This window comes from Eriocheir sinensis, unplaced genomic scaffold (assembly GCF_024679095.1).
Source record: "Eriocheir sinensis breed Jianghai 21 unplaced genomic scaffold, ASM2467909v1 Scaffold628, whole genome shotgun sequence".
Classification (NCBI taxonomy): Eukaryota; Metazoa; Arthropoda; class Malacostraca; order Decapoda; family Varunidae; genus Eriocheir; species Eriocheir sinensis.
In genome coordinates, this window is record NW_026111974.1 from 158,137 (window position 1) to 185,855 (window position 27,719).

The 27,719-nt window shown below is 45.5% G+C and overlaps 1 protein-coding gene and 1 long non-coding RNA gene across 2 annotated transcripts; both read right to left on the bottom strand.

Moving 5' to 3' along the window:
• Positions 1-199: 199 nt before the first annotated feature.
• On the bottom strand, positions 200-2,140 carry LOC126993526 (uncharacterized). The gene is made up of 2 exons (XR_007747887.1): positions 1,940-2,140; positions 200-398 (listed from the first exon to the last, which is right to left on the bottom strand). It is a non-coding gene; the product is annotated as an uncharacterized LOC126993526 (long non-coding RNA).
• A 2,657-nt stretch (positions 2,141-4,797) lies between these two features.
• LOC126993523 (uncharacterized) lies at positions 4,798-27,719 on the bottom strand. Its single transcript, XM_050852661.1, is given in 17 exon segments — positions 4,798-5,184; positions 5,231-5,478; positions 5,514-5,606; positions 5,681-5,866; positions 6,051-6,081; positions 6,113-6,221; positions 6,304-7,963; positions 8,874-9,026; positions 10,550-10,628; positions 10,630-10,714; positions 11,319-11,493; positions 12,316-12,473; positions 13,416-13,560; positions 14,942-15,141; positions 20,894-21,122; positions 24,867-24,972; positions 27,524-27,719. Coding segments are annotated over 11 exon segments (1,794 nt in total). The 5' UTR covers positions 27,697-27,719; the 3' UTR covers positions 4,798-5,184; positions 5,231-5,478; positions 5,514-5,606; positions 5,681-5,866; positions 6,051-6,081; positions 6,113-6,221; positions 6,304-7,672.

A 27,719-nucleotide genomic window follows, 5' to 3' on the forward strand; every position in this document is an offset into this window, starting at 1 on the left:
AGTAGACTGACACATTTGGCAGGCTCACCTTCCTAGTAAATACTGTCATATGGCCCTATTGAAGCCCTATTTATATATTTCTAGTTTGTTCAGCTGGTATAGTAAATAGGTACGCACTTTCCTAGTAAACCCACGCCTAGACCCACACTCTCAAACATATCCTACACCCGCATTTGATAAGGCTTTTGTGGAGGTTGAGTGTGCGTGTGTGAGTATGTCCATGGGTAGGCCTTTAGTTTTTTGAGGAGCCCATAGTGGTAGTTTGACGAGGCTTCTTTCTACGACATGAACGTGAAAACACACACTCATGAGAACTTGACTAACCTCCTTTGTGGCCTTGGGAAAGAGTTGTCTCGAGAGGTGAAAGTGACGATGTTAGCCTTTGAAAACCTACACACCTATTTGTATATATGTTTCTGGTTAGTTTGGGTGATATAGATAGAGATAGATTTGGCACGAACACACACATACATACACATAGCCTACACAAATAAATGATAAATAGGAAGAGGAAGAATAGTAAATGAAGAAAGGAGAAGTAATAGGAGGAGGAAGAAATAGAAAAAAAGAAAAATTATACACACACACACACACACACACACACACACACACATACATCCTAACCATGCATAATACAACTGGGTAATGCCTTGTCCCCCCCTCCCCCCTCCCTTCCCCCAGTGTATTCTCCATCGCTAATGGGGTTGAGGGCCTCGTCCCACACATTGCGAAATGCAGTAAAGTCCCTCAAGGCTCCTCAAGAAAGAAAAAAGATACAAAAAGCCCACTGCCTGTACTTGAATGAGTTGATCCAGAGTAACAGACTAGGTTGAAAAAATAGAACTAGGTTGAAAATAGGGAAGATAAGATGAATTCAGTGCCTGTTGAATAAGTGCCATGGCTGGGACTTAGAGAGTGAAAATACATAACTGATTGTAAATACTGAAAATAGGGAAGATGAGACAGATTCAGTGCCTGTTGAATAAGTGCCATGGCCTGGAACTTAGAGAGAGGAAAATACATAAATAATTGTAAATACTGAAAAATAGGAACTAGGTTGAAAAATAGGAAGATGAGACGAATTCAATTGCCTGTTGAATATGTGCCATGGCCTGGAACTTAGAGAGAGAAAATACATAATAACTGATTTGTAAATACTGAAAAATAGGGAAGATAAGATGAATTCAGTGCCTGTTCAATATGCCATATGGCCTGGGACTTAGAGAGAGAAAATACATAATAACTGATTGTAAATACTGTGTCATACAGCGCTATTGAAGCTTACCTATTTATATATACATATTTCTAGTTTGTTCAGCTGATACAGTAAGTAGACTGACACATTTGGCAGGCTCACCTTCCTAGTAAATATCATGCGTTATTAAAGCCTTATACCTATTTATATATACACATTTCTAGTTTGTTCAGCTATACAGTAAGTGAACTGACACATTTGGCAGGCTCACCTTTCCTAGTAAAATATGTCATATGGCGCTATTAAAGCCTTACTATTTATATATACATTTCTAGTTTGTTCAGCTATACAGTAAGTAGACACATTTGGCAGGCTCACCTTCCTAGTAAATACTGTCATATGGCCCTATTGAAGCCCTATTTATATATTTCTAGTTTGTTCAGCTGGTATAGTAAATAGGTACGCACTTTCCTAGTAAACCCACGCCTAGACCCACACTCTCAAACATATCCTACACCCGCATTTGATAAGGCTTTTGTGGAGGTTGAGTGTGCGTGTGTGAGTATGTCCATGGGTAGGCCTTTAGTTTTTGAGGAGCCCATAGTGTAGTTTGACGGCTTTCTGCATTGACATGAACGTGAAAACACACACTCATGAGAACTTGACTAACCTCCTTGTGGCCTTTGGGAAAGAGTTGTCTCGAGAGGTGAAAGTAGCGATGTTACCTTTGAAAATCCTACACACCTATTTGTATATATGTTTCTGGTTAGTTTGGGTGATATAGATAGAGATAGATTTGGCACGAACACACACATACATACACATAGCCTACACAAATAAATGATAAATAGGAAGAGGAAGAATAGTAAATGAAGAAAGGAGAAGGAATAGGAGGAGGAAGAAATAGAAAAAAAGAAAAATTATACACACACACACACACACACACACACACACACACCTACATCCTCACCAAGAATAATACAACTGGGTAATGCCTTGTCCCCCCTCCCTCCTTCCCCTAGTGGACCCCTATACCCTCCCCCCAGTGGCTGAGATGTGTATTGTATGATGTATGAGGCATTGGAATAAAGAATTAATACAAGAATACACCATCTTTGAGAGAGAGAGAGAGAGAGAGAGAGAGAGAGAGAGAGAGAGAGGGTGGGGGAGGAAGGAACATAGGAATTAAGGGAGAGTTAAGAGAAAGGGAGGAAATAAAGGAAGAATAAACAAAGGAATAAAGGGAAAGAGGAAAGGAGGAAAGAAAGGAATAAATAAACAAAGAAATAAAGAGAGAAAAGGTGGAAAGAAAGGAAGGAATAAAGAGGAAAAGGAAAGGAGGAAAGAAAGGAAGAAATAAACAAAGGAATAAAGGGAGAGAAAGAGAAGAGGAAAGAAATAAACATAAGAAGGAAGAAAGGAAGAGAAAAAAGGGAATGAAAGAGAACAGAAGGAAGAGGGAGAAAGAAAGGAAGGAAAGAAATAAACATAAGAAGGAAGGAAGGAAGAGAAAAAAGGGAATGAAAGAGAACAGAAGGAAGAGGGAGAAAGAAAGGAAGGAAATAAATAAACATAAGGAAGGAAGGAAGAGAAAAGAAATAAACATAAGGAAGGAAGGAAGAGAAAAAAGGGAATGAAAGAGAACAGAAGGAAGAGGGAAAAACGGAAACAAAGAATTGGGCCTTCGAAACTAATGCACGTTATAAAAACTACTATCAATTATCGTTCCCTTAACTTTTTGCACACGGAGGTACTGATTGATTGATTGTTTATTGTTGCAAGTAAAACAACAAAGGAGAAGGGAGGAGCATGCCATCCCAACCCCCAGGCAGTGCAGAGTGTGATTAGCTCACTGGCGTAAAAAAATAAAACAAGAAACTGCTCGAAACCACAATGAAGGGTAAGACAATTCACCAACCCCATATAAATAAAAAAAAAATGACGCAGCTCAGAATAACAACTGAACCATTAGGATACCATTCGTACAATTGGCTTTGCCGTGGTTTGAGCGCGGAGTTGAAACAAGTCATAAAACGAAGCGTTCTTACCAAAACTATGTACAGCTACTACTACTACTACTACTACTACTACTATTGTTACAGGGCCGTATTTCTGGGGGGCTGGGGGGACTAGTTTTCTGTATCGACCTCAAAATGCCCCTTAGGCCCCCTTCACACGAGCGGTTTTCTCCCTCGCGGTTTTCCAGCGCGGTTTAGAAATCAATGAAGTTCAAGAAGGCCCTTCACACGCTTATTTCCCGCGCGGAAGTGATTTACCAACCGCGTGCACCGCTAGCCCGCGCGGCGCCAGGCGGTTAAGAATACTATACAAGTCTATGGAGCCCTTCTGAGGGGAGGTTTTTCTCCGAGCGGCAGTTCATTAGAAGATGACATGCGGAAAAAAACTGAATAACGCTTCATGAGCTTTCAGGTCAGAATATAATATATAGAATGATCCTCGAAGGAGCCAAGGGTTGTTTATTGGGTGGATCCACCATATACGTAGCCGCTTCTTTATAAAACCCAGTTCATTGGATACACAGAGATCACTCTCTTCTTTACGTCCTCCATCTCAAACAAACACCGACAAACTGACAAGTATTCTGAGCACTGCCGCACACGAACCGCGCGGGATAACCGCTCGTGTGAAGACACACCTGTTAAGACACTCACCCGCGCGGCCTTACTACCGCGCGGGAGAAAACCGCTCGTATGAAAGCAGCCTTGTGCTTATTTTTAAGAGAATTCCCCCACCTGTGCATGCTCGCTTCATTCGGTACCCCGCCCCTCCCCCACCTCAAACCTATGATGCCCTCGCCCCCCCCCCCAAAAAAAAAAAAAAAAAAAAAAATCTGCCAAAATTACGGTCCTGTGTTACTACTACGACGACTACTGCTACCGGGCCACCACCATTGCCATCGTCTTCACTACGAGGGATATTCATAATGCCTCGCCCCGCCCACTGCTGCCTCGGACTTGCGATACCAGACACGTACTGCTTCGAACCTCCGACCCGAAGTTTCTGAAACACGAGGAATATTCATAATTGTTTGCTTAGGTCTACTGATTGCCATCGCGTTATTCATATCTTGGGTTTATTTTTTTCTTTACCTTATATTTGTTACGGCTGAAGAAGACCGTATTACATTGTGGTCTTTGCTTAATTACTCTACGATTATTGACAAGCATAAACTATCAATCAATCATAAACTCAAACAGATTACGAAAATAGAACTCTTCTCACTAATATCTATACAACCCTCTAAAACCAAAACATACTTACGGTGCAAAGAAACTGAACAAAAATCAATCATCATTACTTCCTGGAGACGAACACGCCCACACACACTCTCCCTTCGACCTCTGGAGACCAACTGACCGCCATTGACTCTGAGCGCGTTCATTGATTGGTCCAAAGAATATAAGGGAAATAAGGCAACTATAGAGTACTGGAATCTGTCATGGGAGGTCATACGTGGAGGCGAGAATGCATAGTGAAAGTATTTAATAATGTATATGTGATTTTTTATGCCATTTTGTTTTAGGCTCAAGGACGTAATGGAGGTTAATATATATCGAGAGGCATTAAATAAGAAGTTTCACGTTAAATAACTAAAAATATCATTTATTGTATCTGTTTCCTTAAGTAATAATACATGACGATTATTATTTACAGTGGTATCGTAGTCTACCCACATTCCTTGTATAGAGATATATGAATGTGAGGTGATGTATTTCCTGCAATATTTTCTAACTAATACTTAATCTTTTGCTATGGAGGGCAGAGTTGCCATAATATCGTATTCAGCACCGTATTTACTGTTTTAAACACTTAACTATATCAAAAAGACACTAATAATTAAACCTTTCAAAGGAAAATATAAATAAGCGTAGCTATTGCAGTGGAGGTGACAGTTCGGGGTCGGAAATCGGAAAACTTAAGAGGCGAAGTACGACAGCCTGGCAAAACGCAGATCTATCCCTCCTCACCTTATCCTTCCTCACCTCTATCCCTCCTCACCTTATCCTTCCTCACCTCTATCCCTCCTCACCTTATCCTTCCTCACCTCTATCCCTCCTCACCTTATCCTTCCACACCTCTATCCCTCCTCATCTTATCCTTCCTCACCTCTATCCCTCCTCATCTTATCCTTCCTCACCTCTATCCCTCCTCACCTTATCCTTCCTCACCTCTATCCCTCCTCACCTTATCCTTCCTCACCTCTATCCCTCCTCACCTTATCCTTCCTCACCTCTATCCCTCCTCATCTTATCCTTCCTCACCTCACCCCATCCCTCCTCATCTTATCCTTCCTCACCTCTATCCCTCCTCACCTTATCCTTCCTCACCTCTATCCCTCCTCATCTTATCCTTCCTCACCTCTATCCCTCCTCACCTTATCCTTCCTCACCTCTATCCTCCTCACCTTATCCTTCCTCACCTCTATCCTTCCATCTTGTCCCTCCTCATCTTATCCTTCCTCACCTCTATCCCTCCTCATCTTATCCTTCCTCACCTCTATCCCTCCTCATCTTATCCTTCCTCACCTCTATCCCTCCTCACCTTATCCTTCCACACCTCTATCCCTCCTCACCTTATCCTTCCACACCTCTATCCCTCCTCACCTTATCCTTCCTCACCTCTATCCCTCCTCATCTTATCCTTCCTCACCTCTATCCCTCCTCAGCTTATCCTTCCCCTCTATCCCTCCTCATCTTATCCTTCCTCCTCTATATCCCTCACCTTATCCTCCTCACCTTATCCTCCTCCTCACCTTATCCCTCCTCACCTTATCCTTCCTCACCTCTATCCCTCCTCACCCATCTCTATCCCTCCTCATCTTATCCTTCCTCACCTCTATCCCTCCTCACCTAATCCTTCCTCACCTCCATCCCTCATCATCTTATCCTTCCTCACCTCTATCCCTCCTCATTTTATCCTTCCTCACCTCTATCCCTCCTCACCTAATCCTTCCTCACCTCCATCCCTCCTCATCTTATCCTTCCTCACCTCTATCCCTCCTCAGCTTATCCTACCTCACCACTATCCCTCATCACCTCCCACAAATCTTCCACCTCTCACCTCTCTCCCACCTTATCCCTCCTCACCTCAGCTTCCACAAATCTACCTCCTCACCTCTACCTCTCCTCACCTTATCCCTCCTCACCTCAGCTTCCACAAATCTACCTCCTCACCTCTACCTCTCCTCACCACGCGTCAAGTAGGTACTTAACGCGTGGTGATTGCCGGCAGTTGCTTAAGTACGAGTCCAGCACAAGTGGCTATTATCAGCTATCGTTATTATTATTGTTATTATTATTATTATTATTATTATTATTATTATTATTATTATTATTATTATTATTATTATTATTACAAAGGCACAATGTCCTGTCTTATCATTCGTTCCCTGAAGGCATTGGTAATAGATTCACAGCAGCGGATCAAATCACTCCTCCGCCTCACGCCCGGGGAAAGGAATCAAGAAAGAGGAGGAAAAAAAAAAAAAAAAAAAAGAAAGAGGAGAATAAAAAGACAGAGCAAAAGGCGGACACACTAAGATGTGGCCTGTCTGGCGGCCGGAAAGTGGGCGGGGCTGGAGGCCTTAAGGAAGTGTGGGTGGGTGTATTTTGTACGGCGCGGCCTCACGACACACCGGATGGCCTTCTGTTTGTTTGAAAAAGGGCTAAGAGGGAAAACACGAGGAAAAGGAGAAAGAAAGAGGAAGAGAAAGAAAAGACAGGGCTAAGCGAGGGAAAACACGAGGAAAGGAAAAAAGGAAAGAGGGCTTAGAGGAAAAATACGAGGAGAGGAAAAAGAAAGAGGAAAAGAAAGAAAAGAAAGGGCTAATAAGGAAAACACGAGGAAAAGGAGAAAGAAAGAGGAAGAGAAAGAAAAGAAAGGGCTAATAAGGAAAACACGAGGAAAAGGAGAAAGAAAGAGGAAGAGAAAGAAAAGACAGGGCTAAGCGAGGGAAAACACGAGGAAAGGAAAAAAGGAAAGAGGAAGAGAAAGAAAAAGAGGGCTTATAAGAAAAATACGAGGAGAGGAAAAAGAAAGAGGAAAAGAAAGAAAAGAAAGGGCTAATAGGGAAAACACGAGGAAAAGGAGAAAGAAAAGACAGGGCTAAGCGAGGGAAAACACGAGGAAAGGAAAAAAGGAAAGAGGAAGAGGAAGAGAAAGAGAAAGAGGGCTTAGAGGAAAAATACGAGGAGAGGAAAAAGAAAGAGGAAAAGAAAGAAAAGAAAGGGCTAATAAGGAAAACACGAGGAAAAGGAGAAAGAAAGAGGAAGAGAAAGAAAAGACAGGGCTAAGCGAGGGAAAACACGAGGAAAGGAAAAAAGGAAAGAGGAAGAGAAAGAAAAAGAGGGCTTAGAGGAAAAATACGAGGAAAAGGAAAGGAAAGAAAACGAGGAAAAGGAGAAAGAAAGAAAACGGAGGAAATTGAACACCATTACCAGATACTCGCATACAAAATTAGGGGTCAATATCTTCCGCTGCCATCTCCTTTAGCTCCCTCCGCAGGATCTTCCCCGTAGGATTCTTGGGGAGGGAGTCCACGAAGCGAATCCCTCCATGAAGCTGCTTGAAGTCCGCCAGCTTATCCCGTAGGAAGCCGTGAATGTCCTCCGTGCTGCAGGACTCCGAGGACTTCACAATGTAAGCTCTTGGAAGCTCCCCGGCGCGGTCATCGGGAACTCCCACCACCGCCACATCTGTCACGCCCTTGTGCTGGAGCAGTGTGTCCTCCAGCTCCGAGGGGGAAACCTGGGCGTGGGGAGGGAGCGAGGAATGAATGATAGCAATGATGATGATGATTGAGAAGAAGAATGAGTAAGGTTGTCAAAAGTGTTCCTCGCGCAGTGCTGGGAAAAAAGGGCACGAATGTCTGAATAAGTGAAGATAAGTGACTTTATTGCAGGTTAGAAAATAACATAACACTGATCGAAAAGGAAGGTGTGTGAATAAGAAGAAGGGAGGAACGAGAGGACGAGGAGCGATACAAAGCGTTATAGGTCAAAAGAAGAAGAAGAAAGAGAAGAAGAATGTGAAAAAGGAGAACAATATGAAGAACAGCGATAATGAAATGAAGAAAGAGAAGAAGAAGAAGAAGAAGAAGAAGAAGAAGAAGAATGTGAAAAAGGAGAACAATATGAAGAACAGCGATTATGAAATGAAGAAAGAGAAGAAGAAGAAGAAGAAGATGAACAAGGATGATAGCAATGATGATGATGAAGATGGAAAAGAAGAAGAATCAGAAGAATGCGAATGTGAAAAGGGAGAACAAAATGAAGAACAACGATAATGAAATGAACAAAAAGAAGAACAAGATGAACAAGAATGATAGCAATGATGATGATAATAATGATAATAAGGGAATAATAAAAATAATACGAATATGAAAAACAAGAACAAAATGAAGAATAGCAACAATGAAATGAAGAAGAAGAAGAAGAAGAAGAAGAAGAAGAAGAAGAAGAAAAAGAAAAAGAAAAAGCAGAAGAAGAAGCAGAAGAAGAAAAGAAGAATCCATCTGCTGTCCAACTTCCTAATGCAAGCGGAAACAATGACATCAATACTTCATCTCTCCCTCTAATCACTTCTTAAGCCATTTACCTGTACCGCTAATCACCTCTTTACCTGTGCACCTATCCAATCCACCTGCCCCCTCATGTACCTGGAATCCCTTGACCTTGATGAGCTCCTTAATCCTGTCGACGATGCTGAAGAAACCGTCCTCGTGTACCGCTACGTCGCCAGTGTGAAGCCAGCCCTCAGCGTCCAGTGTTTCAGCGGTAGCCTGGGGATTCTTGTAGTACCCCGTCATCAGCTGCAGCGAGAGGGAGGGAGAGAGAGAGAGAGAGAGAGAAAGTAAGTTAGTTAGTTCGTTAGTTAGTGAGTTAGGTAGCAGCGAGAGGGAGGGAGAGAGAAAGTTAGTTAGTTAGTTAGTTAGTTAGTTAAGTTAGTGAGTGAGTGAGCGAGTTAGGTATATAGGGAGGTAGTTAGATAGATGGATTGACAGATAGACAGAAATAGAGAAGGATAAGATATTTTACTACTACTACTACTACTATAGTCCGGCAAATCTTAAGTGGCGGCTCTGACGTAGACAGCCTGCTAGACACTGGTGCTATGTCTCCAACTGACCTCGCGCACCGTGCCTTACACACCCTTCTCTCTCTCTTTCTCCTCGTGTCTCTCTCTTTCTCTCTCACTCTAGTATAAAAACAAATATGGTTTTTATGATTGATTCTCTATCTGTGAGTGAATACAAAGAAATTTGTATAACGCTTGGCAGCGTTGTCACCGCGGCGTTGTCAGCTCAAGTCAACCCAACACACCGCAGTTGCCAGTTGCTCTGCCTGTTTTAATTATCGCATTTCTGCCATTTTTTGGTGTGTGTCTGCCATCTGCCATACAATATCAGCCATATGGCATAATTATGACAAAATATGGAGACTGTACCTGTATATGTAATGCCAGGACCGTCAAGCAAATTTTGATGTGAATCATCCAGGTGAATGGTGAGGTTCCGCTGGGGATGAACAGGGAGTGGGGAAGGAGTGGTCGCTAAGAACATTAAAATATTACACTTTGACCTTATTTCCACACCACCCAAGGGGTAAAGAGTCTTGGTGCATTTTTAAAGAGGTTTATTATTATTATTAGTATTATGCATTGTCGTGCACCATACTGAATGAGAGCACAGAGAGAGAGAGAGAGAGAGAGAGAGAGAGAGAGAGAGAGAGAGAGAGAGAGAGAGAGAGAGAGAGAGAGAGAGAGAGAGAGAGAGAGAGAGAGAGAGAGAGAGAGAGAGAGAGAGAGAGAGAGAGAGAGAGACAGAGAGAGAGAGAGAGAGAGAGAGAGAGAGAGAGAGAGAGAGAGAGAGAGAGAGAGAGAGAGAGAGAGTGAGAGGCATGGTGTGCGAGGTCAGTTGGAAACGTGGCAACAGGGTCAAGCGGGCCGTCTACGTCAGAGCCGCCACTTAAGATTTGCCGGACTATACTACTACTACTGCCACAGATTGTTGCCGGATAATTGGAGTTTCAGGATACCCATGGGCCGGATAATCGGGGTTTCAGGATACCCGTGGGCCGGATAATCGGGGTTTCAGGATACCCATGGGCCGGATAATCGGGGTTTCAGGATACCCGTGGGCCGGAAAATCGGGGTTTTACTGTATCATTCCCCCCTCCCCCCCCCCCATATTTACTTTCTTACTCTCTATCTATCTATCTTTCTCACTGCAGGTAAATAAAAGGAGAAAGACAACAACCATTCCATCCAACGCAGCAACACAAAAAAGGAGGCGAAGTCACGTAACCACAGACAGACCCCCACACACACACTCACCGACGGGCTCCTGATGCACAGTTCTCCTCGATGTCCCTCTGGTAGCGCCTCGCCGTCCTCGTTAACCACCTTGGCCTCCATTGGGCACCACCTTGCCGCAGAAGCCCAGCTGCTCCTCGTTCAGCGGGGTCATGTGGGTCCCCAGTGCCTCCGTCATGCCGAAACCTGGAGGGGGTGACGGAGGTGTGTGAGAGTGAACAGCCTCCTCATTACTCTTAGCTTGGGGAAATAAAAGACTCACCCTATTAAAGCCCCCGACTCTGGGCCACGACTACCCACGACTCTAGGGTACACGAGGTCTTGGGTGTTGATGTGAAAGGGTCGGGCATGTCTTGAAAGAGGTCTTGGGACTGTTGCCGAATGCTTTAGTAAACCAGATGGGACCTTGCCTCAACGCGCTTAGGACCAGAGATGGCAGTTTGCTCGTTCCGAAGAGTTTACGTTCTAACAAAACAAGCAAACAAACTAACTAACTAACTATCTATCTGTCAATCTATCAATCTATCTATCCTCTCTCCTGCATCTTCCATCCATCTTTTTTCTTTCCTTTCCCTCTATCAACCTATTCATCTATCCTTTCCTCTCTCTCTCTCTCTCTCTCTCTCTCTCTCACCTTCCTGGAAAATGACGGGGTTTTCTTTCCTTTCCCTTAATCAATCTATTCATCTGTCCTTTCCTTGCCCTTTCTCTCTCTCTCTCTCTCTCTCTCTCTCTCTCTCTCTCTCTCTCTCTCTCTCTCTCTCTCTCTCTCTCTCTCTCTCTCTCTCACCTTCCTGGAAAATGACGGGGTTGGGAGCCTTATCCTTGAAGAGCTTGGCGACGGTTGGGGGGACGGGGGCCGCTGCGCACATTGCAACCCGCACACTGGCCAGGTCATTCGAGGTCACCTGATTGCTCATGGTCAGGAAATTAAGCGTGGGTGGCACCAGGTGTATGACTCTTACCTGCGGGGTGAAGCGAAAGGTGTTGGAGGAGGAGGAGGAGGAGAAGGAGGAGGAGGAGGAGGAGGAGGAGGGACAAGGAGGTGGAAAAGGAGGAGGCAGAGAAGGAAATGGTTGTAAGATGAATGTGAATATCTTTCTTTCCCTTCCTTTCCTTCTTCCCTCTTCTTCCTCTTCCCCTCTCCAATCTCTCTCCCCTTTCCACTCCCCATTTCACTATTTCTCCCCTCCCTTCCTTAATTACTCCCCCTATCCCATTTCTCATTCCTCTTCTCCCTCTCCCCTTCCTTTCCCATTCTTCCCTACTCCTTCTCTTTATCATCTTGCGCCTTCTTCTCCTTCCCTTCCCCCTTTCCCCTTCTATTCCCTTCCTAATTCCTCTTTCCTGCATCTCTTCCCTTCGCTCCCCTTCTCCCTTCCTTCCCTCCTTCCTTCTTCCTCCTCATCCTCCCTATTTCCTCCTTTCGGTCCCTGCCCCTTCCTTTTCCTCCCCTACTCTTTCCCCTCCCTTCCCTTCCCCTTCTATCACCTTCCTCATCCCTCTTCCTTTCCCTCCCCTTCCACCCTCCCTTCCTTTCCCTCCCCTCCTCCTTCTCTCCCCCTCCCTCAATACTCACCCTCTACCTTTCCCTCCCCTTCCACCCTCCCTTCCTTTTCCTCCCCATACCTTTTCCTTCCTCATCCCTCCCCTGCCCCCTCCCTTCCTTTCCCTCCTCTCCTCCTTCTCTCCCCCTCCCTCAATACTCACCCTCTACCTTTCCCTCCCCTGCCCCCTCCCTTCCTTTCCCTCCCCTCCTCCTCCTCTCCTTCTCCCCCAATACTCACCCTCTGTTCCCGGATGACTCTCGTGAAGGTGGCGGCGTCAAGGCAGGGGAACGACATCACCTTGGCTGCTTGGTGCATACTGATCAGAGTAACCACATAGAGGCCGTAGATGTGATAGAAGGGCATTAGGCCGGTCACAGTATCCTGTTCCTCTCCCTCTGTGGATATATGAGGGGGAGGATGCGTGAGAGAGGGGAGGGTATATGTGTGGGTGGGTGGGGAGGTAGGGGGTAAGGGTACGTGTGTGTGTGGAGGGGGGGAGGGTATGTTAGAGTATGTGGGGGGGGGGGGGGAGAGGGTATGTTAGAGTATGTGGGGGTGGGGAGGAGAGGGTATGTTAGAGTATGTGGGGGTGGGGAGGAGAGGGTATGTTAGAGTATGTGGGTATGTGTGTGAGACTGTGAGTGTGCGTATGGGTATGGGTATGTGTGTGTGGGAGGAGGAGGGGGTATGTGAGTGTGTGAGGCAGAACAGGAATAAAAACGAGGAGGAGGAGGAGGAGGAGGAGAAGGAGGAGGAAGCATGGAAACACGAAAGGCATCACCAGACCAACTGGGTCGGATCTTGTTCGCTCTGTAATCTTTCCATTTTATCTTGTCACTTAAGGCGTGGCTGACTCAAGGGGCGGTGTTGCCACATCCTCCCTCTCCACCTCGCTCTTCTTCCTTCTCTCACGCTCTCTCCTACACTCTATTCTCCCTCATTCGCTCGCTCTGTAGTCTTTCCATTTTATCTTGTCACTTAAGGAGTGGCTGACTGAAGGGGCGGTGTTGCCAATACCTCTCTCTTCACTTCGCTTTTCCTCCTTCCTTCACCCTCCGTCCTACCCTCTCTTCCTCATTCTCTCAACATTCTTCCATTACAAATTATCACCCCCCCACCCAACCACACACACACACACACACACACACACACACTGAGGCACCCCACACACACTATCGGCCATACCATACATACATCTCCCTCAAAACCTTCCTCTTCCTCTTCCCTTAATTAAACAGTGTCCCCTTTCTGCTGGATACCCTCTCTCCTCTCCCTTACACCCCTACACATCCCACATCCCCCCCCCTCCACCCCCTTACCCCCTCCTACACACACACCTGCAGGTAGTTGGAAGCCGAGAATGTCCGGGTGCGTGAACATGGCTAAGTTGGAGGTAAAGGCTCGGTGAGGCAATACTACGCCCTTGGGAGGCCCCGTGGTCCCGCTGGAGAATAACATGACGGCCATGGACTCAGGCGGCGACTGCGGGAGGAGGAAAAATATTGGGTGAGGGCATGCACTAGGCCTATAGCGACACGTGGCCTCGGCGGTTGTCGGTTAAGGATATGAAGGCAAGTTAAGTCGTCTATACAGTGACGTAAGAGAAAAAAAGTCAAGCTCCGTTCTAACCAGGGCTGTGGAGTCGGGTATAAAAGAATTCGACTCCGACTATGACTACGACTCCGACTATGACTACGACTCCGACTAAGACTACGACTCCGACTAAGACTACGACTCCGACTAAGACTACGACTCCGACTAAGACTACGACTCCGACTACGACTACGACTAAGACTACGACTACAGCTCCGACTCTGACTACGACTCCGACTCCGACTCCGACTACGAGTCCGACTCCGACTACGATTACAACTCCAACTACGACTCCGACTACGACTCCGACTACAGCTACGACTACGACTCCGACTATGATTACAACTCCAACTACGACTCCGACTACGACTCCAACACCGACTCCTGGTTCCAACAATCACACAAAGAAAACTGGACCGCTGAAGTACTTTTCGAAGACCACAGTGATAAAAAAAAGGAGGTCAAACGAGTTATGTACGAGTCCTGGGAAAAAAAAGAGGAAGCGCAGCGGACTACAACCATCCAAGAATAGACCACAGGAAGCAATTAAGGGGGAGGCCGTTGCAAAGGCTATCCCCCCCCCACCCCCCCCCAACCCCCGACCTTCAACTGAACTGAACAATCTCCGTCCTACTGATCTTTGTTATTGGTGTTCTATGCCTGGATACACGAGGATACAGAAGGCTACGCAAGGATACACACTAGGATATAAGGAAACTACGAGCCCAGAACACGAACAAGAAGGAGGAGGAGGAGGAGGAGGAGGAGGAAAGGATTATGAAAGGAAGAGAAAGAAAACGATGCCTTCTCCATTTTTCTTCCATCTCTCTCCCTCCTTCTCCTTCTCTCCCTCCCTCCTCCATATCCCTTCCATCCCTCCCTCCTCCCTTCTCTCCCTCCACCATTTCCCTTCCATCTATCTCCCTTCCCTTTCCCTCCTACTCCCTCTTTCATTTTCCTTCCATTTCTTCCTTCTTCTCCATTCCTCCCTCTCTCCCTCCTTCTCTATTTCCCTTTCCTCTCTCCCTCTCCCTTCTTCTTTCCCTTTCATCACTCCCTTCTCTGTATCCTTTCCATCTCGCTCCTCCTCTCTCCCTCCTCCTACCTTTCCCTTCTTTCCTTTCTCTCCCTTCTCCTTTCCCTTTCATCACTCCCTTCTCCATATCCTTTCCATCTCTCTCCTCCTCCCTTTCCCTCTCCCTCATACATTTCTCTTCCCTATCTCCATTCTTCTCTTCTCCCTTCCTTCTCCCTCTTTCACCGTTCTCACCTCCACCAGATCGCAGTAGGGCCTGTTGGGGTCATTCAGCAGCTCTGGGATGCTGGCGTGACCTCCGCTCGACGCGCCGTTCACAAACACGGGCAGGTTCTTCCCAAGCTTCGCCAACGCCTCTGTTGCCACGCCCTCAAGCTGGGGGTCCGTCACCAGCATACCTGCCTCGGACCCCGCCAGCTGTCGCGCGACCTCCTCTGTTGGTGGGAGAGGGGATGGTGATGCTAATGCACACACACACACACACACACACACACACACACACACACACACACACACACACACACACACACACTCACACACTCACACACTCACTCACTCATGAGACGTGGGAAATATGCAGACGTAAAATTGTTGAAGATACTGCCTCCCCTGCTCTCCCCATGCCTGCCCTGCCCTCCCCATTCCTGCCCTGCCCTCCCCTTGCTTGCCCTGTCCTCCCCTTCCTAAGCCTCCCCTGCCCTTCCCACACCTGCCCTGCCCTCCCCATTCCTGCCTTGCTCTCCCCACACCTGCCCTGCTCATCCCATGCCTCCCCTGCCCTCCCCACACCTGCCCTGCTCTCCCCATGCCTGCCCTGCCCTGCCCTTCCCATGCCTCCCCTGCCCTCCCCATGCCTGCACTTCCCTCCCCAGGCCTCCTCTGCCCTCCCCTTGCCTGCCCTGCCCTCCCCACGCCTCCCCTGCCCTCCCCACGCATCCCCTGCCCTCCCCACGCCTCCTCTGCCCTCCCCAACAGCAAGAAAAGAAATAAGGCGCCGATCCGTTTAAGAATACAAGCAAAAATCATGCACTTCCTCCATGACCTTTTGAACGTCGCGGCGGGAAGGCTCAACTGTCACAATGCGAGTAATTGCCTTACCCCGCGGGCCCAGGTCACCTCTAGGACTCAGTCCGACTCACTCGCAAGACACGCTCCTGTTGCTGTGTTCCTGTGACGTGACCGCGGGGCGTGGGAGGAAGTGGGCAGGGGAGGCAGGGCTGTCCTTTCTTCCCCACGCCTGCCCTGCCTTTCCCCCTCCCCCCCTTCCCTCCCCACGCCCCGCAGTCATGTCACAGAAACACACAGGACAATAGGAACGTGTCTTGCGTGTCGTGGAGGTGACCTGGGCCCGCGGGGTGAGGCAATTACTGGCATTGTGACTGTTGTGCCTTTCCCTTCCCGCCGTGACATCCTCTCAGGTCATGTAGGAAGGTGATAGTTTGCCTGTATTCTTAAACGTATTGGCGCCTTAGTTGATGTTGTTGTTGTTGTTGTTGTTGTTTACAGGAAAGGAAGCAGCTTGAGGGCATGAAAAAAAGTGTCCTAAAAAAAAAAAAAAGTATAGAGGTGTCAAAAGAGAGGTCAATTTCGGGTGGAGAGGTGCCTTGATAGTTCGCCTGTTTGAATACCCTTAGTTATTTTTTGTTGTTGTTGTTGATTACAGGAAAGGAAGCAGCTTGAGGGCATAAAAAAAAAGTGTAGAGAAAAATCCCGCTAAATGCTGCTCCTAAAAAAAGATAAAAGTACAGAGAGAAGCCAAAAGAGAGGTCAACTTCGGGAGGAGAAATTTTAACGTTGCCAGATTTCCTACCCCAAAACTGTCTTCTGGGCTCCAATAACGAAACTCATTTATAGTTATCGTTAAAAGAGTTAGATTCTGATGTTTCTTGGCAATAGTTAGGCGTCAGAAACCGGTAAATACTATGCTCTGAGTACGATGATCTGGCAACGGTGGGGGAGATGTGTCTTGATAGTAGGCCTGTTTTAAAAGCCTCTCGTAGAAGCTGCTGGGCTTTTCATGGACTTTTTTGTGATGCTAGATTTTTGGGATGTTAACGTGGTGCCTATAGAGCCTGTAGGCTTTCTTGAGGGGCCTCTTCGGCGACCCCAAGTCAGTAGTGGCGCAGTTGCTCTTGGAAGGGGAGATGGAGACAGCAAATTAAGTGATAAACAGACACACAGACGGACAGACAGATTGACACAGACAGACAGAAACACAGACGGACAGACAGATTGACAGACAGACAGACAAACACAGAGACAGACAGACAGACAGAAACACAGACGGACAGACAGATTGACACAGACAGACAGAAACACAGACGGACAGACAGATTGACAGACAGACAGACAGAAACACAGAGACAGACAGACAGACAGAAACACAGACGGACAGACAGATTGACACAGACAGACAGAAACACAGACGGACAGACAGATTGACAGACAGACAGACAGAAACACAGAGACAGACAGACAGACAGAAACACAGACGGCCAGACAGATTGACAGACAGACAGACAGAAACACAGACGGCCAGACAGATTGACAGACAGACAGACAGAAACACAGACGGACAGACAGACAGATTGACAGACAGACAGACAGATTGACAGACAGACAGATTGACAGACAGACAGACTGACAGAAACACAGAGACAGACAGATACAGATGGACAGACAGACAGACAGGTTGACAGACAGACAGACAGACAGACTGACAGAAACACAGAGACAGACAGACACAGATGGACAGACAGACAGACAGATTGACAGACAGACAGACAGAAACAGAGACGGACAGACAGATTGACAGACAGACAGACAGATTGACAAACAGACAGACTGACAGACAGATTGACAGACAGACAGACAGACTGACAGAAACACAGACAGACAGACAGATTGACAGACAGACAGACAATTTGACAACAACACAAAGCATTTAAAGGGACACAAGAGGAGGCCATCCAAAGATTAGGTGAAGGGACATCTCACCCACACTCTCTCCTCCCTCTCCCTCTCTCCCTCTCTCTATCTTTCTCTTCCCTCTCTCCCTCACTCACACCCTCTCCCTCTCCCCCTCTTCCTCTTTCTTTTTCTCTCCCCCTCACTCCCCCTCTCCCTCCTCCTCTCTCCCTCCCTCGCTCCTTCATATCCAATGACCCCGATACCACAATTCTAGACTATAATCTTGAGTGTAGTCTTGAGTGTTTGGATGATAACGTGGAGAAGGAGGAGGAGGAGAAGGAAAAGTTGGAAGGAGATAAGATGTGGAGGTAGGGAGGAAAGTTGGCAAGTTTCGTTCAGTCAGCGTAACATCTGTGGTCATATGCTGGAGAGAGACAGGAGGGGAAGGAATTATAGGAGAAGGGATCCCAGGAGACGGGACACAACCCCCGATTAATACCTGGTAGAGCCTAGCTGGTTTTCTTGTTGCTTTTTTATGTCTTTCGCCATTGAGTTGCCTCCTTTGCCGTATAAACAAAAAACATTAAACAAAAATCTGAAGAATGATAAGGTATCGCCGTGTGTCGACCAAAACAAAGTCCAAACGAACTGCGCAGTAAAGAGACACTTAAAAAAAAAAAAAAAAAAAAAAAAAGATAAGCACCCTACATCTCGAAATAAGAGGAGGAACACAAAGATACACAAAGGAAGAACAAACAACAGCAGACGTGGAAGATGAAGGACAGCAGGAGGAGGAGGAGGAGGAGGAGGAGGAAATTGGAAGAGGGAAAATGATAAAGAAACGTGTGTGTGTGTGTGTGTGTGTGTGTGTGTGTGTGTGTGTGTTGCGCAAGGAGGTATAGGCTGCTTATCTCTTTATTTTATTTTATTTTTATTTTTTTGAAGTGGCTTTTTGCTGCCCAGTTTGTTTGGTCTTTGTTTTGGTCGACACACGGCGATACCTTATCATCCTTCAGATTTTTATTTCATGTATTTTTGTTTATACAGCAAAGGAGGCAGCTGAAGGGCGAAAGACAAAAGAAAGCAACAATAAAAAACAGCTAGGCGCTATTCCAATGAAAGAAAACAGCGCGAGGTGCTAGAAGAGGTCAGTTTCGGGAGGAGAGGTGTCTTGATGCTCTCCTCACGAAAGAGCTCAAGTCGTAGGCAGGGGGAAGACAGAAAGAGGAATGGGTCATAAGCTATACCCTGGAAATGCCCTAAACTCACGAAAGAGCTCAAGTCGTAGGCAGGGGGAACACAGATGAAGGAAAGGGTCATAAACTATACCCAGGAAATGCCCTAAACTCATGAAAGAGCTCAAGTCGTAGGCAGGGGGAATACAGATGAAGGCAAGGGTCATAAGCTATACCCTGGAAATGCCCTAAACTCACGAAAGAGCTCAAGTCGTAGGCAGGAATGAAGGAAAGGGTCATAAAACTATACCCTGGAAATGCCCTAAACTCATGGAAGAGCTCAAGTCGTAGGCAGGAATGAAGGAAAGGGTCATAAAACTATACCCTGGAAATGCCCTAAACTCACGAAAGAGCTCAAGTCGTAGGCAGGAATGAAGGAAAGGGTCATTAAACTATACCCCTTGGAATTGCCCTAAACTCATGAAAGCTTTGTTAATGGTAGTGAAGTAACAAATACCAGTTAGAACACAACCTGTAGGATATATTGCAGTTAAGAAGAAAGCCTAGTCACAGCTGTCATCCTAACCTAGACAAACGTTGCGATAAAAGATATACCAATCGCTGTTAAAAAACTAATCTATCGGCTATCGGTCAGGCTTAAATAAGTAGCAAGCGATCACAGTTCAGCCGCCACTCACTGAGACAAGGACAAAACATTCATCATCATCTCTCTCTCTCTCTCTCTCTCTCTCTCTCTCTCTCTCTCTCTCCTACACCCCTCCCCCCACAGATAAGATAAATAGTTTAGCAACGAAACAGACAAAGGAGGAAGAAGAAGAGAGAGAGAGAGAGAGAGAGAGAGAGAGAGAGAGAGAGAGAGAGAAGAGGAAGGAAAAGAATGGGAAAGAAGGAATAAAACGAAGAAAACATGAGAAATAAAGGATAACCGTTACACAGTGATGTCCCACAGGGTTCTGTCCTATCTCCCACTCTCTTTCTGTTGTTCATTGATGATCTTTCCAAAACGAACTGTCCTATCCATTCCTACGCCGATGATTCCACTCTGCATTACTCAACTTCTTTTAATAGAAGACCCACCCTACAGGAACTTAACGACTCAAGGCTGGAGGCAACAGAACGCTTAGCCTCAGACCTTACTATTATTTCCAATTGGGGCAAGAGGAACCTGGTGTCCTTCAACGCCTCAAAAACAGTTTCTCCACCTATCCACTCGACACAATCTTCCAAACAACTATCCCCTATTTTTTGACAACACTCAGCTATCACCTTCCTCAACACTAAACATTCTCGGTCTATCCTTAACTCAAAATCTCAACTGGAAACTTCATATCTCATCTCTTACTAAATCAGCTTCCTCGAGGTTGGGCGTTCTGTACCGTCTCCGCCAGTTCTTCTCCCCCGCACAGTTGCTGTCCATTTACAGGGGCCTTGTCCGCCCTCGTATGGAGTATGCATCTCATGTGTGGGGGGGGTCCAATCACACACCTCTCCTTGACAGAGTGGAGGCAAAGGCTCTTCGTCTCATCAGCTCTCCTCCTCATACTGATAGTCTTCTACCTCTCACTCTTTCATCCCTCACGCTGGTAAACTCTGGAACAATCTTCCTTCATCTGTATTTCCTCCTGCCTACGACTTGAACTCTTTCAAGAGGAGGGTATCGGGACACCTCTCCTCCCGAAATTGACCTCTGTTTTTGGACACCTTTGACCTCTGTTCACAGGTAGTAGCTGTTTTGGACCACTGACCTCTCTGTCAGGAGCAGTGGGTAATGGGCCTTTTTTTATTTTTTTATTTACGCCCTTGAACTGTCTCCTTAGCTGTAAAACACACACACACACACACACACACACACACAGACAGGTAACAGAGGACAGAGGAAAAAGAGAGAGAGAGAGAAAGAGAAGAGGAAGGAAAAAAGAGAAAAAAAAAGAAGATGAGGAGGAGGAAAAAGGAAAAAAAGGAAAAGAAGGAGGAGGAGGAGGAAATCATGGACACTATAACCGTAACACACACACACACACACACACACACACACACACACACACACAACCCCCCCCCCCCTCCCCCCCCCGACACTCACCTGCCGTATAGTTGCAATTAATGGTGGCCACGGAAGCCCCCGCCGCCAGTGTGCCCAAGAGGATGATTGGGAACTCGGGGTTGTTTTTGGAGAGCAGAGCCACACTTCGGGGGGCAGGTGGGGAGGAAGGCGAAGGGGGAGGAAGGACACTATTGACGATTCCTCCCCACCTCAACCCCAAGTCCAGAACCTCCCCAAACGTGTATTTCCTCCCCGTAACCACGCATTCCTGTATGGGGAGAGGGAGGAAGAGAATGAGGAAGAGAGTGGGGAGGAAGGCGAAGGGGGGAGGCAAGGCACTGTTGACGATTCCTCCCCACCTCAACCTTGAGGAAGAAGAGGAAAAGGAGAGGAAGAAGAAAGAGGTGATGAAAAAATGATGATGATGATGAGGAGGAGGAGGAAATGATAATGTACAAGGAACAGATGGAATAGGAAGATGAATTTACGAAAGAATGAGAATGTGACAAACAAGATGAATTAGACGAAAGAAGAAGGAGGAGAAGAAGGATGAAGTAACAAAGGATAAAAGGAAGAGGAGGAGGAGGAGGAGGAGGAGGAGGAGGACTGACAAAAAAAGAAGGAGTAAGAGGAAACTGAGGAAACGAAAGAAAGAAGAGGGTGAAAGAAGGGAAATAACGAGCGGAGACGGATGTGTGAGAGAGAGAGAGAGAGAGAGAGTATAATTATTTACGAGGAGTTATCCAAAAAGGGAAGTCAAAAATGAGATAAAAATTAAAGTGAGACGATTGAGAAAGTCAGACATTTGTAGGAAAAGGAAAAGTTTGAGTTCTGAATCATTCAGCGGCCGACACTTGAGGCGAAAGGACGTCTCTCTCCTCGAGCTCAGGTCAGGTCAACAGCCACACAGGTGAGGGTCACTGAGGTAGCGGTCAGGTCGCCAGACCCCCAACACGTGAGGGGCATTGAGGTAGCGGCCAGGTCAACAGCCACACAGGTGGGTGGTGAGGTAGAGGTAGTTGTAGATAGTCGGGTCTGACGCACTATTCCAGTGAATCGACAGTTGATATATGGCGCACACTCGGCGAATAAATTAAACATCTTCTATGTAAATGCCCGTAGCATTATTCAGAAGCGTAGCCACTTGATAATTCATGCAATTGCTGAAAAACCCGACTTCATTTTGATCACGGAAACACGGCTGAATACGCGTGACAAGCATCAGTTAAGTGAAGTGGCTATCAGTGGTTACAACGCGTTTGCTAAGTGTCGTCTACACAAAAAGGTGGTGGTGTAATAATATATCCGAAAAGTAATTTAGAAGTTATTCAGTTAACACAACCGAGACAGAGGCTTATGAATTATTGTATGAACAAGCGACGATCAATAATGAAAAGTATGTACTGGGCGTAATTTACCGACCTCCTAAATCAAATGAAGACATTGATGAAAATCTCTACGCAGAGATAAATAAAGTTATCAGAAATAGAAATGCAATAATATGCGGTGACTTCAATAACCCTTCCGTTGACTGGTCTGCACTCTCTGGCGACAGAGAAGGATCTAGATTAATAAACTTTGCGCAAGACACATTTCTTTATCAAACAGTTACCATGCCGACACGCGGAAATAACATTCTGGATTTAGTCTTCACGACCGACAGCCACACAAAGGAACACAAAGGAAGAACAAACAACAGCAGACCTGCTGGTCCTTTCGAGGTTGTTTGTGACAAGCTACACTAACTATCTAATCAACGGTGGAAGATGAAGGACAGCAAAGGCGAAGGCTCCTCCCCACCCCCCCATCCCTCCAGCCAAAGCTGGCAGGAAAGGAAAAAGAACCATGCAGCATGGAAAAACTGCATGGAATTTATGTAGGAAAGAGGAAAGAACTACCATTACTGCTACCACTAACCGGGCAATAAAAGCGGACAAGGACACCAGTATTCGAAAGAACTTAACGTTATTACGACAATGAGTAATATCTTAGTTGCTGGTTGGATTCAAAACACTTGTCTAATCTATTCTTGAAGGCCGTAACTGTTGTACTATCAACGACATCACAAGGTAGAGAGTTCCAAACATTAACAACTCGATTGAAGAAGAAGTGTTTAGCTTCGTGCGACGAGAATCTTTTACCACTTATCTTCAAATTGTGATTTCTTCTTGTTCTATTTGATCGATCAATTGTAAAGTAATCTTCCGCATTAATATCACTGAATCCTTTGAACATTTTAAACACTTCTATTAGATCGCCTCGCATTCTTCGTTTTGATAGGCTGAATAAATTTACTTCTTTAAGCCTTTGTTCATATGACAAATTTCTCAACCTAGGAATCATCTTTGTTACTCTTCGTTGGACCCGTTCCAACTTTTCTATGTCTTTTCTGTAGTAGGGAGACCAAAACTGTACACAGTACTCTAGATGACGTCGAACCAACGAATTATACAGTTTTAATATTACTTTTTCCGATTTATTATTAAAGACTCGTCCGATGAAGCCAACCAATTTGTTTGCAGTTTTAACTACCTCTGAACAATGCTGACCGGGCTTTAAATCGCTTGATATAGTGATTCCAAGATCCTTTTCTTTACTTACTGCAGAAAGTTGTTGGCCATTCATTACGTACCGAACGCGATTGTTATTTTTTCCGATGTGCAACACTTTACATTTCTCAACGTTAAATTTCATTTGCCATTGATTGGCCCAACGTGCAAGTCGATCTATATCTGATTGTAAAGCTTCTTCGTCGAGTATCGCAGTTACTTTACTAGCAATTTTTGTGTCATCAGCAAATTTTGATACTTTGCAAATGAGCCCATCATCGATATCATTAACATAAATTAAGAAGAGCATGGGGCCAAGCACTGATCCTTGAGGTACGCCGCTTTTGACATCGAGCCAGTTAGATGTAACACCGTTTAGAACTACTCTGTTTCCGCTCAGAGAGCCAGTCCGCAAGCCAATTGTGAATGTTACCCGAGATACCGTGCGCCAGTAGTTTGCTGAGCAATCGTTGGTGGGGGACCTTATCAAATGCCTTTTGAAAATCCAGATATATGATATCTACTGATCTGCTTTCATCGAACACCTCAAAAATATAGTGAAAAAAATCAAGTAAGTTAGTCAAACACGAACGTTTACTACGGAAGCCATGTTGCGAATTATTTATAATATTATTTTCTTCGAAGAATTTCACCATATTGTCGCGAATGATAGTCTCCATTAACTTACAAACAATAGATGTCAGGCTAATTGGTCGATAGTTTCCTGGATGAGACTTGTCCCCCTTTTTGAAAATTGGTGTGACATTTGCAAGTTTCCAATCCGACGGAACTTTTCCAGCTGTTAAAGATTTATTGAATATGATGGAGAGCGGTTTACAAATTTGATGTTTGATTTCGCCTGTGAGGTCGGCGAGCCATTTGCAAGCAGTGATCACAACATAATCAGATGCGTTTTAAATACTGAAACAAAAGCACGAGAAAACTCACTCTTAATACCTAACTATAGTAAAGCGAATTTTACGGACCTAAGAAGAGAATTGGCATCAGTAAATTGGGATCATTTACTCATTAACGTCAGCGTTCAAGAAATGTATAATCGTTTTACTGCACAAATCTCAGCGAGCGTAAATAAATTCATCCCACTAAAGCCACGAAGGACAGAGAACCACAAGCCGTTGTGGATGACTAATTTCCTGCAGAAAATCATCGTCTAAAAAAGAAAACTGTCTAAGAAATATAAACTGTCACAATTCACAGGATCATACTAATTATATCAATATCCAGAGAGAGTGCGAAAGGAAAATCAGAAAACAGAAACGCGAATATGAGATGAAAATATCACGATGCTAAGAAAAAATCCCAGGTTATTTTTCAGTTACATAAGAAACAAAAACAAAACAAAAAATGAAAAATAATATCGGCCCAATATTATACATCATGACAACAGTATGAAAATAAACAAAAGAAAAACTATAGACGAAACAAAAGCCACCAGTACTCACGATCGCGTCCAGGTGTCTATACTTCTCGAGGCGCTGGTAGAGAAGAGTGGGCAGGTCACCGGTGGGCAGGGTCACGGGGGGCAGGGGGCTGGTGACCACGTGCTCCCTGGTGACGGTGGCAGGGGCGAGAAAGTATTTTTTTTTTTTGTCTAAATAATTTTAAAACAAAAAATGGAATATCACAAGAAAAAAAAAAGAAAAAAACTTATGTCCATCTTCAGTCTATACACTTCGCTCCTTGCATCATACTTTTTTTTAATGCCCTAATATCTAAGAATCCTCATCTTTTCACCCTCCACTTTCTCTTGTGGCAGGGGTGAGACAGGGTGTGTTAGGGGTGAGAAAGGGGGGCATATTACGAAGAAGAAGAACAACAACAACAACAACAAAATGAGGAGAAAGAAGAAGGAGAATGAGAAGAAGAAGAAAAAGAAGAAGAAAAATATAAAAGTTGCATTCCGCGCATGGCATCTCACGGTTCTGCTGCCTCGTTCCGGGTTCCGCTGTCTCAAACACGTTCTACACATGTCACGCACGAGTCATCCCTTTGATATTAGAATTCTTTATGGTAACCCAGAAATTCCTCCTCCTCCTCTTCTTTGTTCTTGTTCTAATCTATTGTAGTTATATATTAATTACGTGTCACTTGATACGAGCACCAATAACATAGTCCTCCCTGCCTCTAATATTTTTTTTATTTTTTTATACCCCAACAGGTGTCCTCCTCCTTGATCGTGTTCATATATATTGACGTTGTATATCCCTGCGTGTCATTTTTTTTTTTTTTTTTTTACAGCAAAGGAGACAGCTCAAGGGCACAAAAAAGTAAACATTAATAAAAAAAAAGCCCGCTACTCGCTGCTCCTAAAAAGAATCCAAAGCGTCAATAACAAACCCCTGGCTGACTTTGATAACAGTTTTCTTTATGATGACCCAGGCTGGTGTCGTACTAGGGCCCGCTCCAAGAGTCACGAAGGTTTAGCGACGAAGATCGAAGGGAAGGGCGGTGCGTACCTAAAGTCACTAGCATTTTTGGAACGAAGGTCTGCGGGAGAGACGAAGGGAAGGCACGGTCTACCCCGTGTCTTCCCTCAGACCTTCGAGGAAAAATGTTTATTTTCCAAATTTGGTGTGGCCAATAGTTACGGTTCAGTTAAAACAACCGGAGAGAATATTTTCCCTAATTGGAAAGACATATATTATAGTTGCAGCGAATATGTTTGTCTTGTTTACAACAGCACGCGCCTTCAAAGCACAGAGGTAGGTTTTTTTTTCAAACTTTCTCATTTCAGTTAAGACATTTGGCTCTGCAAGTGCAAACAAAGGGTATCTTAATAATTTACTGCATGCAAATAACGATTAATAATGGAAAAAAAACATGAAATAATAAATAATAACTGTTGAATGCGATGCTTGGCTATTTCGAATATTTTAGGCTACCCATGTTATTTATACATGCAACATCAAATTCCTTATGTATAGAGACTTGCAGAGTCGTATGTCACTTTATATCCCTTAATGAGATGAAATATGAGTATCTGAAAGGCGATAGATCGTTCGAGTATGATCAAACTATACTGTTTGATATACAAGTTGTTTCTTCGTATCCTTGTATGGTATATTATCGATGCAAATCTTCTGTTTGCGGTTCATAATTATACGATGGTTTGAGGATTTTTTGGATACACAAACATTCAAATGATATTCACGCAATCACAAACTCACAATGCGCAGGTGCCACATCTGCGTTCACGAGTGGACAGACGGAATGAAACGGACAATATCATGGCTGTAATAGCAGTTTGTGTGGTAAGGATTGAAGGCACGGTCTGAGGCCGTGCCTATATTGTCGAAGGGAAGGTACGCGGCTCGACCTTCACGACTCTTGGTACGGCCCTAAAGTCAAGCTCTAGATTCATGACAGCCACCGCGTGACGTCACCATCCTGCGCGTGGAACAACATTTTTAAACGTAACTGGCGCCCCCTACGGTTATTTTCCAAGGCCACAGAGAAGGTTAACTGGGTTTTCTTGGGTGATTTTTCCAGGCCAAGGTCTAGTTCTTCTCTCCCTTCGTCCCCCTTTCTTCCCCTCCTCCTCCTCCTCCTCCCTTCTTTCGCTCCCGGGTTTTCAAGTGTGGTTTTCAAGGTCCAAGTGCAGTTCTTCTCTTCCTTCGTTCCCCTTTCTTCCCCTCCTCCTCCTCCTCCCTTCTTCCACTTCCTTAAACTTCCTTCCCTTCCTACCCCTTCATCTTCCTTCCCTTCCTACCCCCCTCCCCTTCTTCCCCTTCCATGATATTTTCCCATTCCAATCTCTCATCTCTCCCTTCCCTTCCTACCCCCCCTCCCCTTTCTTCCCCTTCCATAATATTCTCCCTTCCCTTCCTACCCCCCCTTTCTTCCCCTTCCATAACATTCTCCCTTCCCTTCCTTCCCCCCATTTCGTCCCCTTCCATAAGATTCTCCCTTCCCTTCCTACCCCCCCTTTCTTCCCCTTCCATAACATTCTCCCTTCCCTTCCTACCCCCCCTTTCTTCCCCTTCCATAACATTCTCCCTTCCCTTCCTACCCCCCCTTTCTTCCCCTTCCATAATATTCTCCCTTTCCAATCTCTCCCTTCCCTTCCATCCTCTCCCTTCTCCTACTTCCCCTTCCTTACCTGGCATGGGTTGGCAGAGGCACGGCAGGGACAGCAGTAGGGGCAGCAGATGTGTAAGCAGCAGAAGTGATGAGGGCAGCAGGAACCGGTCTTTGATAGTAACAGGTGCGCAGCAGGGGGAAAGTAGCCTTAAGCAGGGTCGGTCTTGACCTTAATAGTATTAGGCCTTCCATTGTGTGTGTGTGTGTGTGGGGGT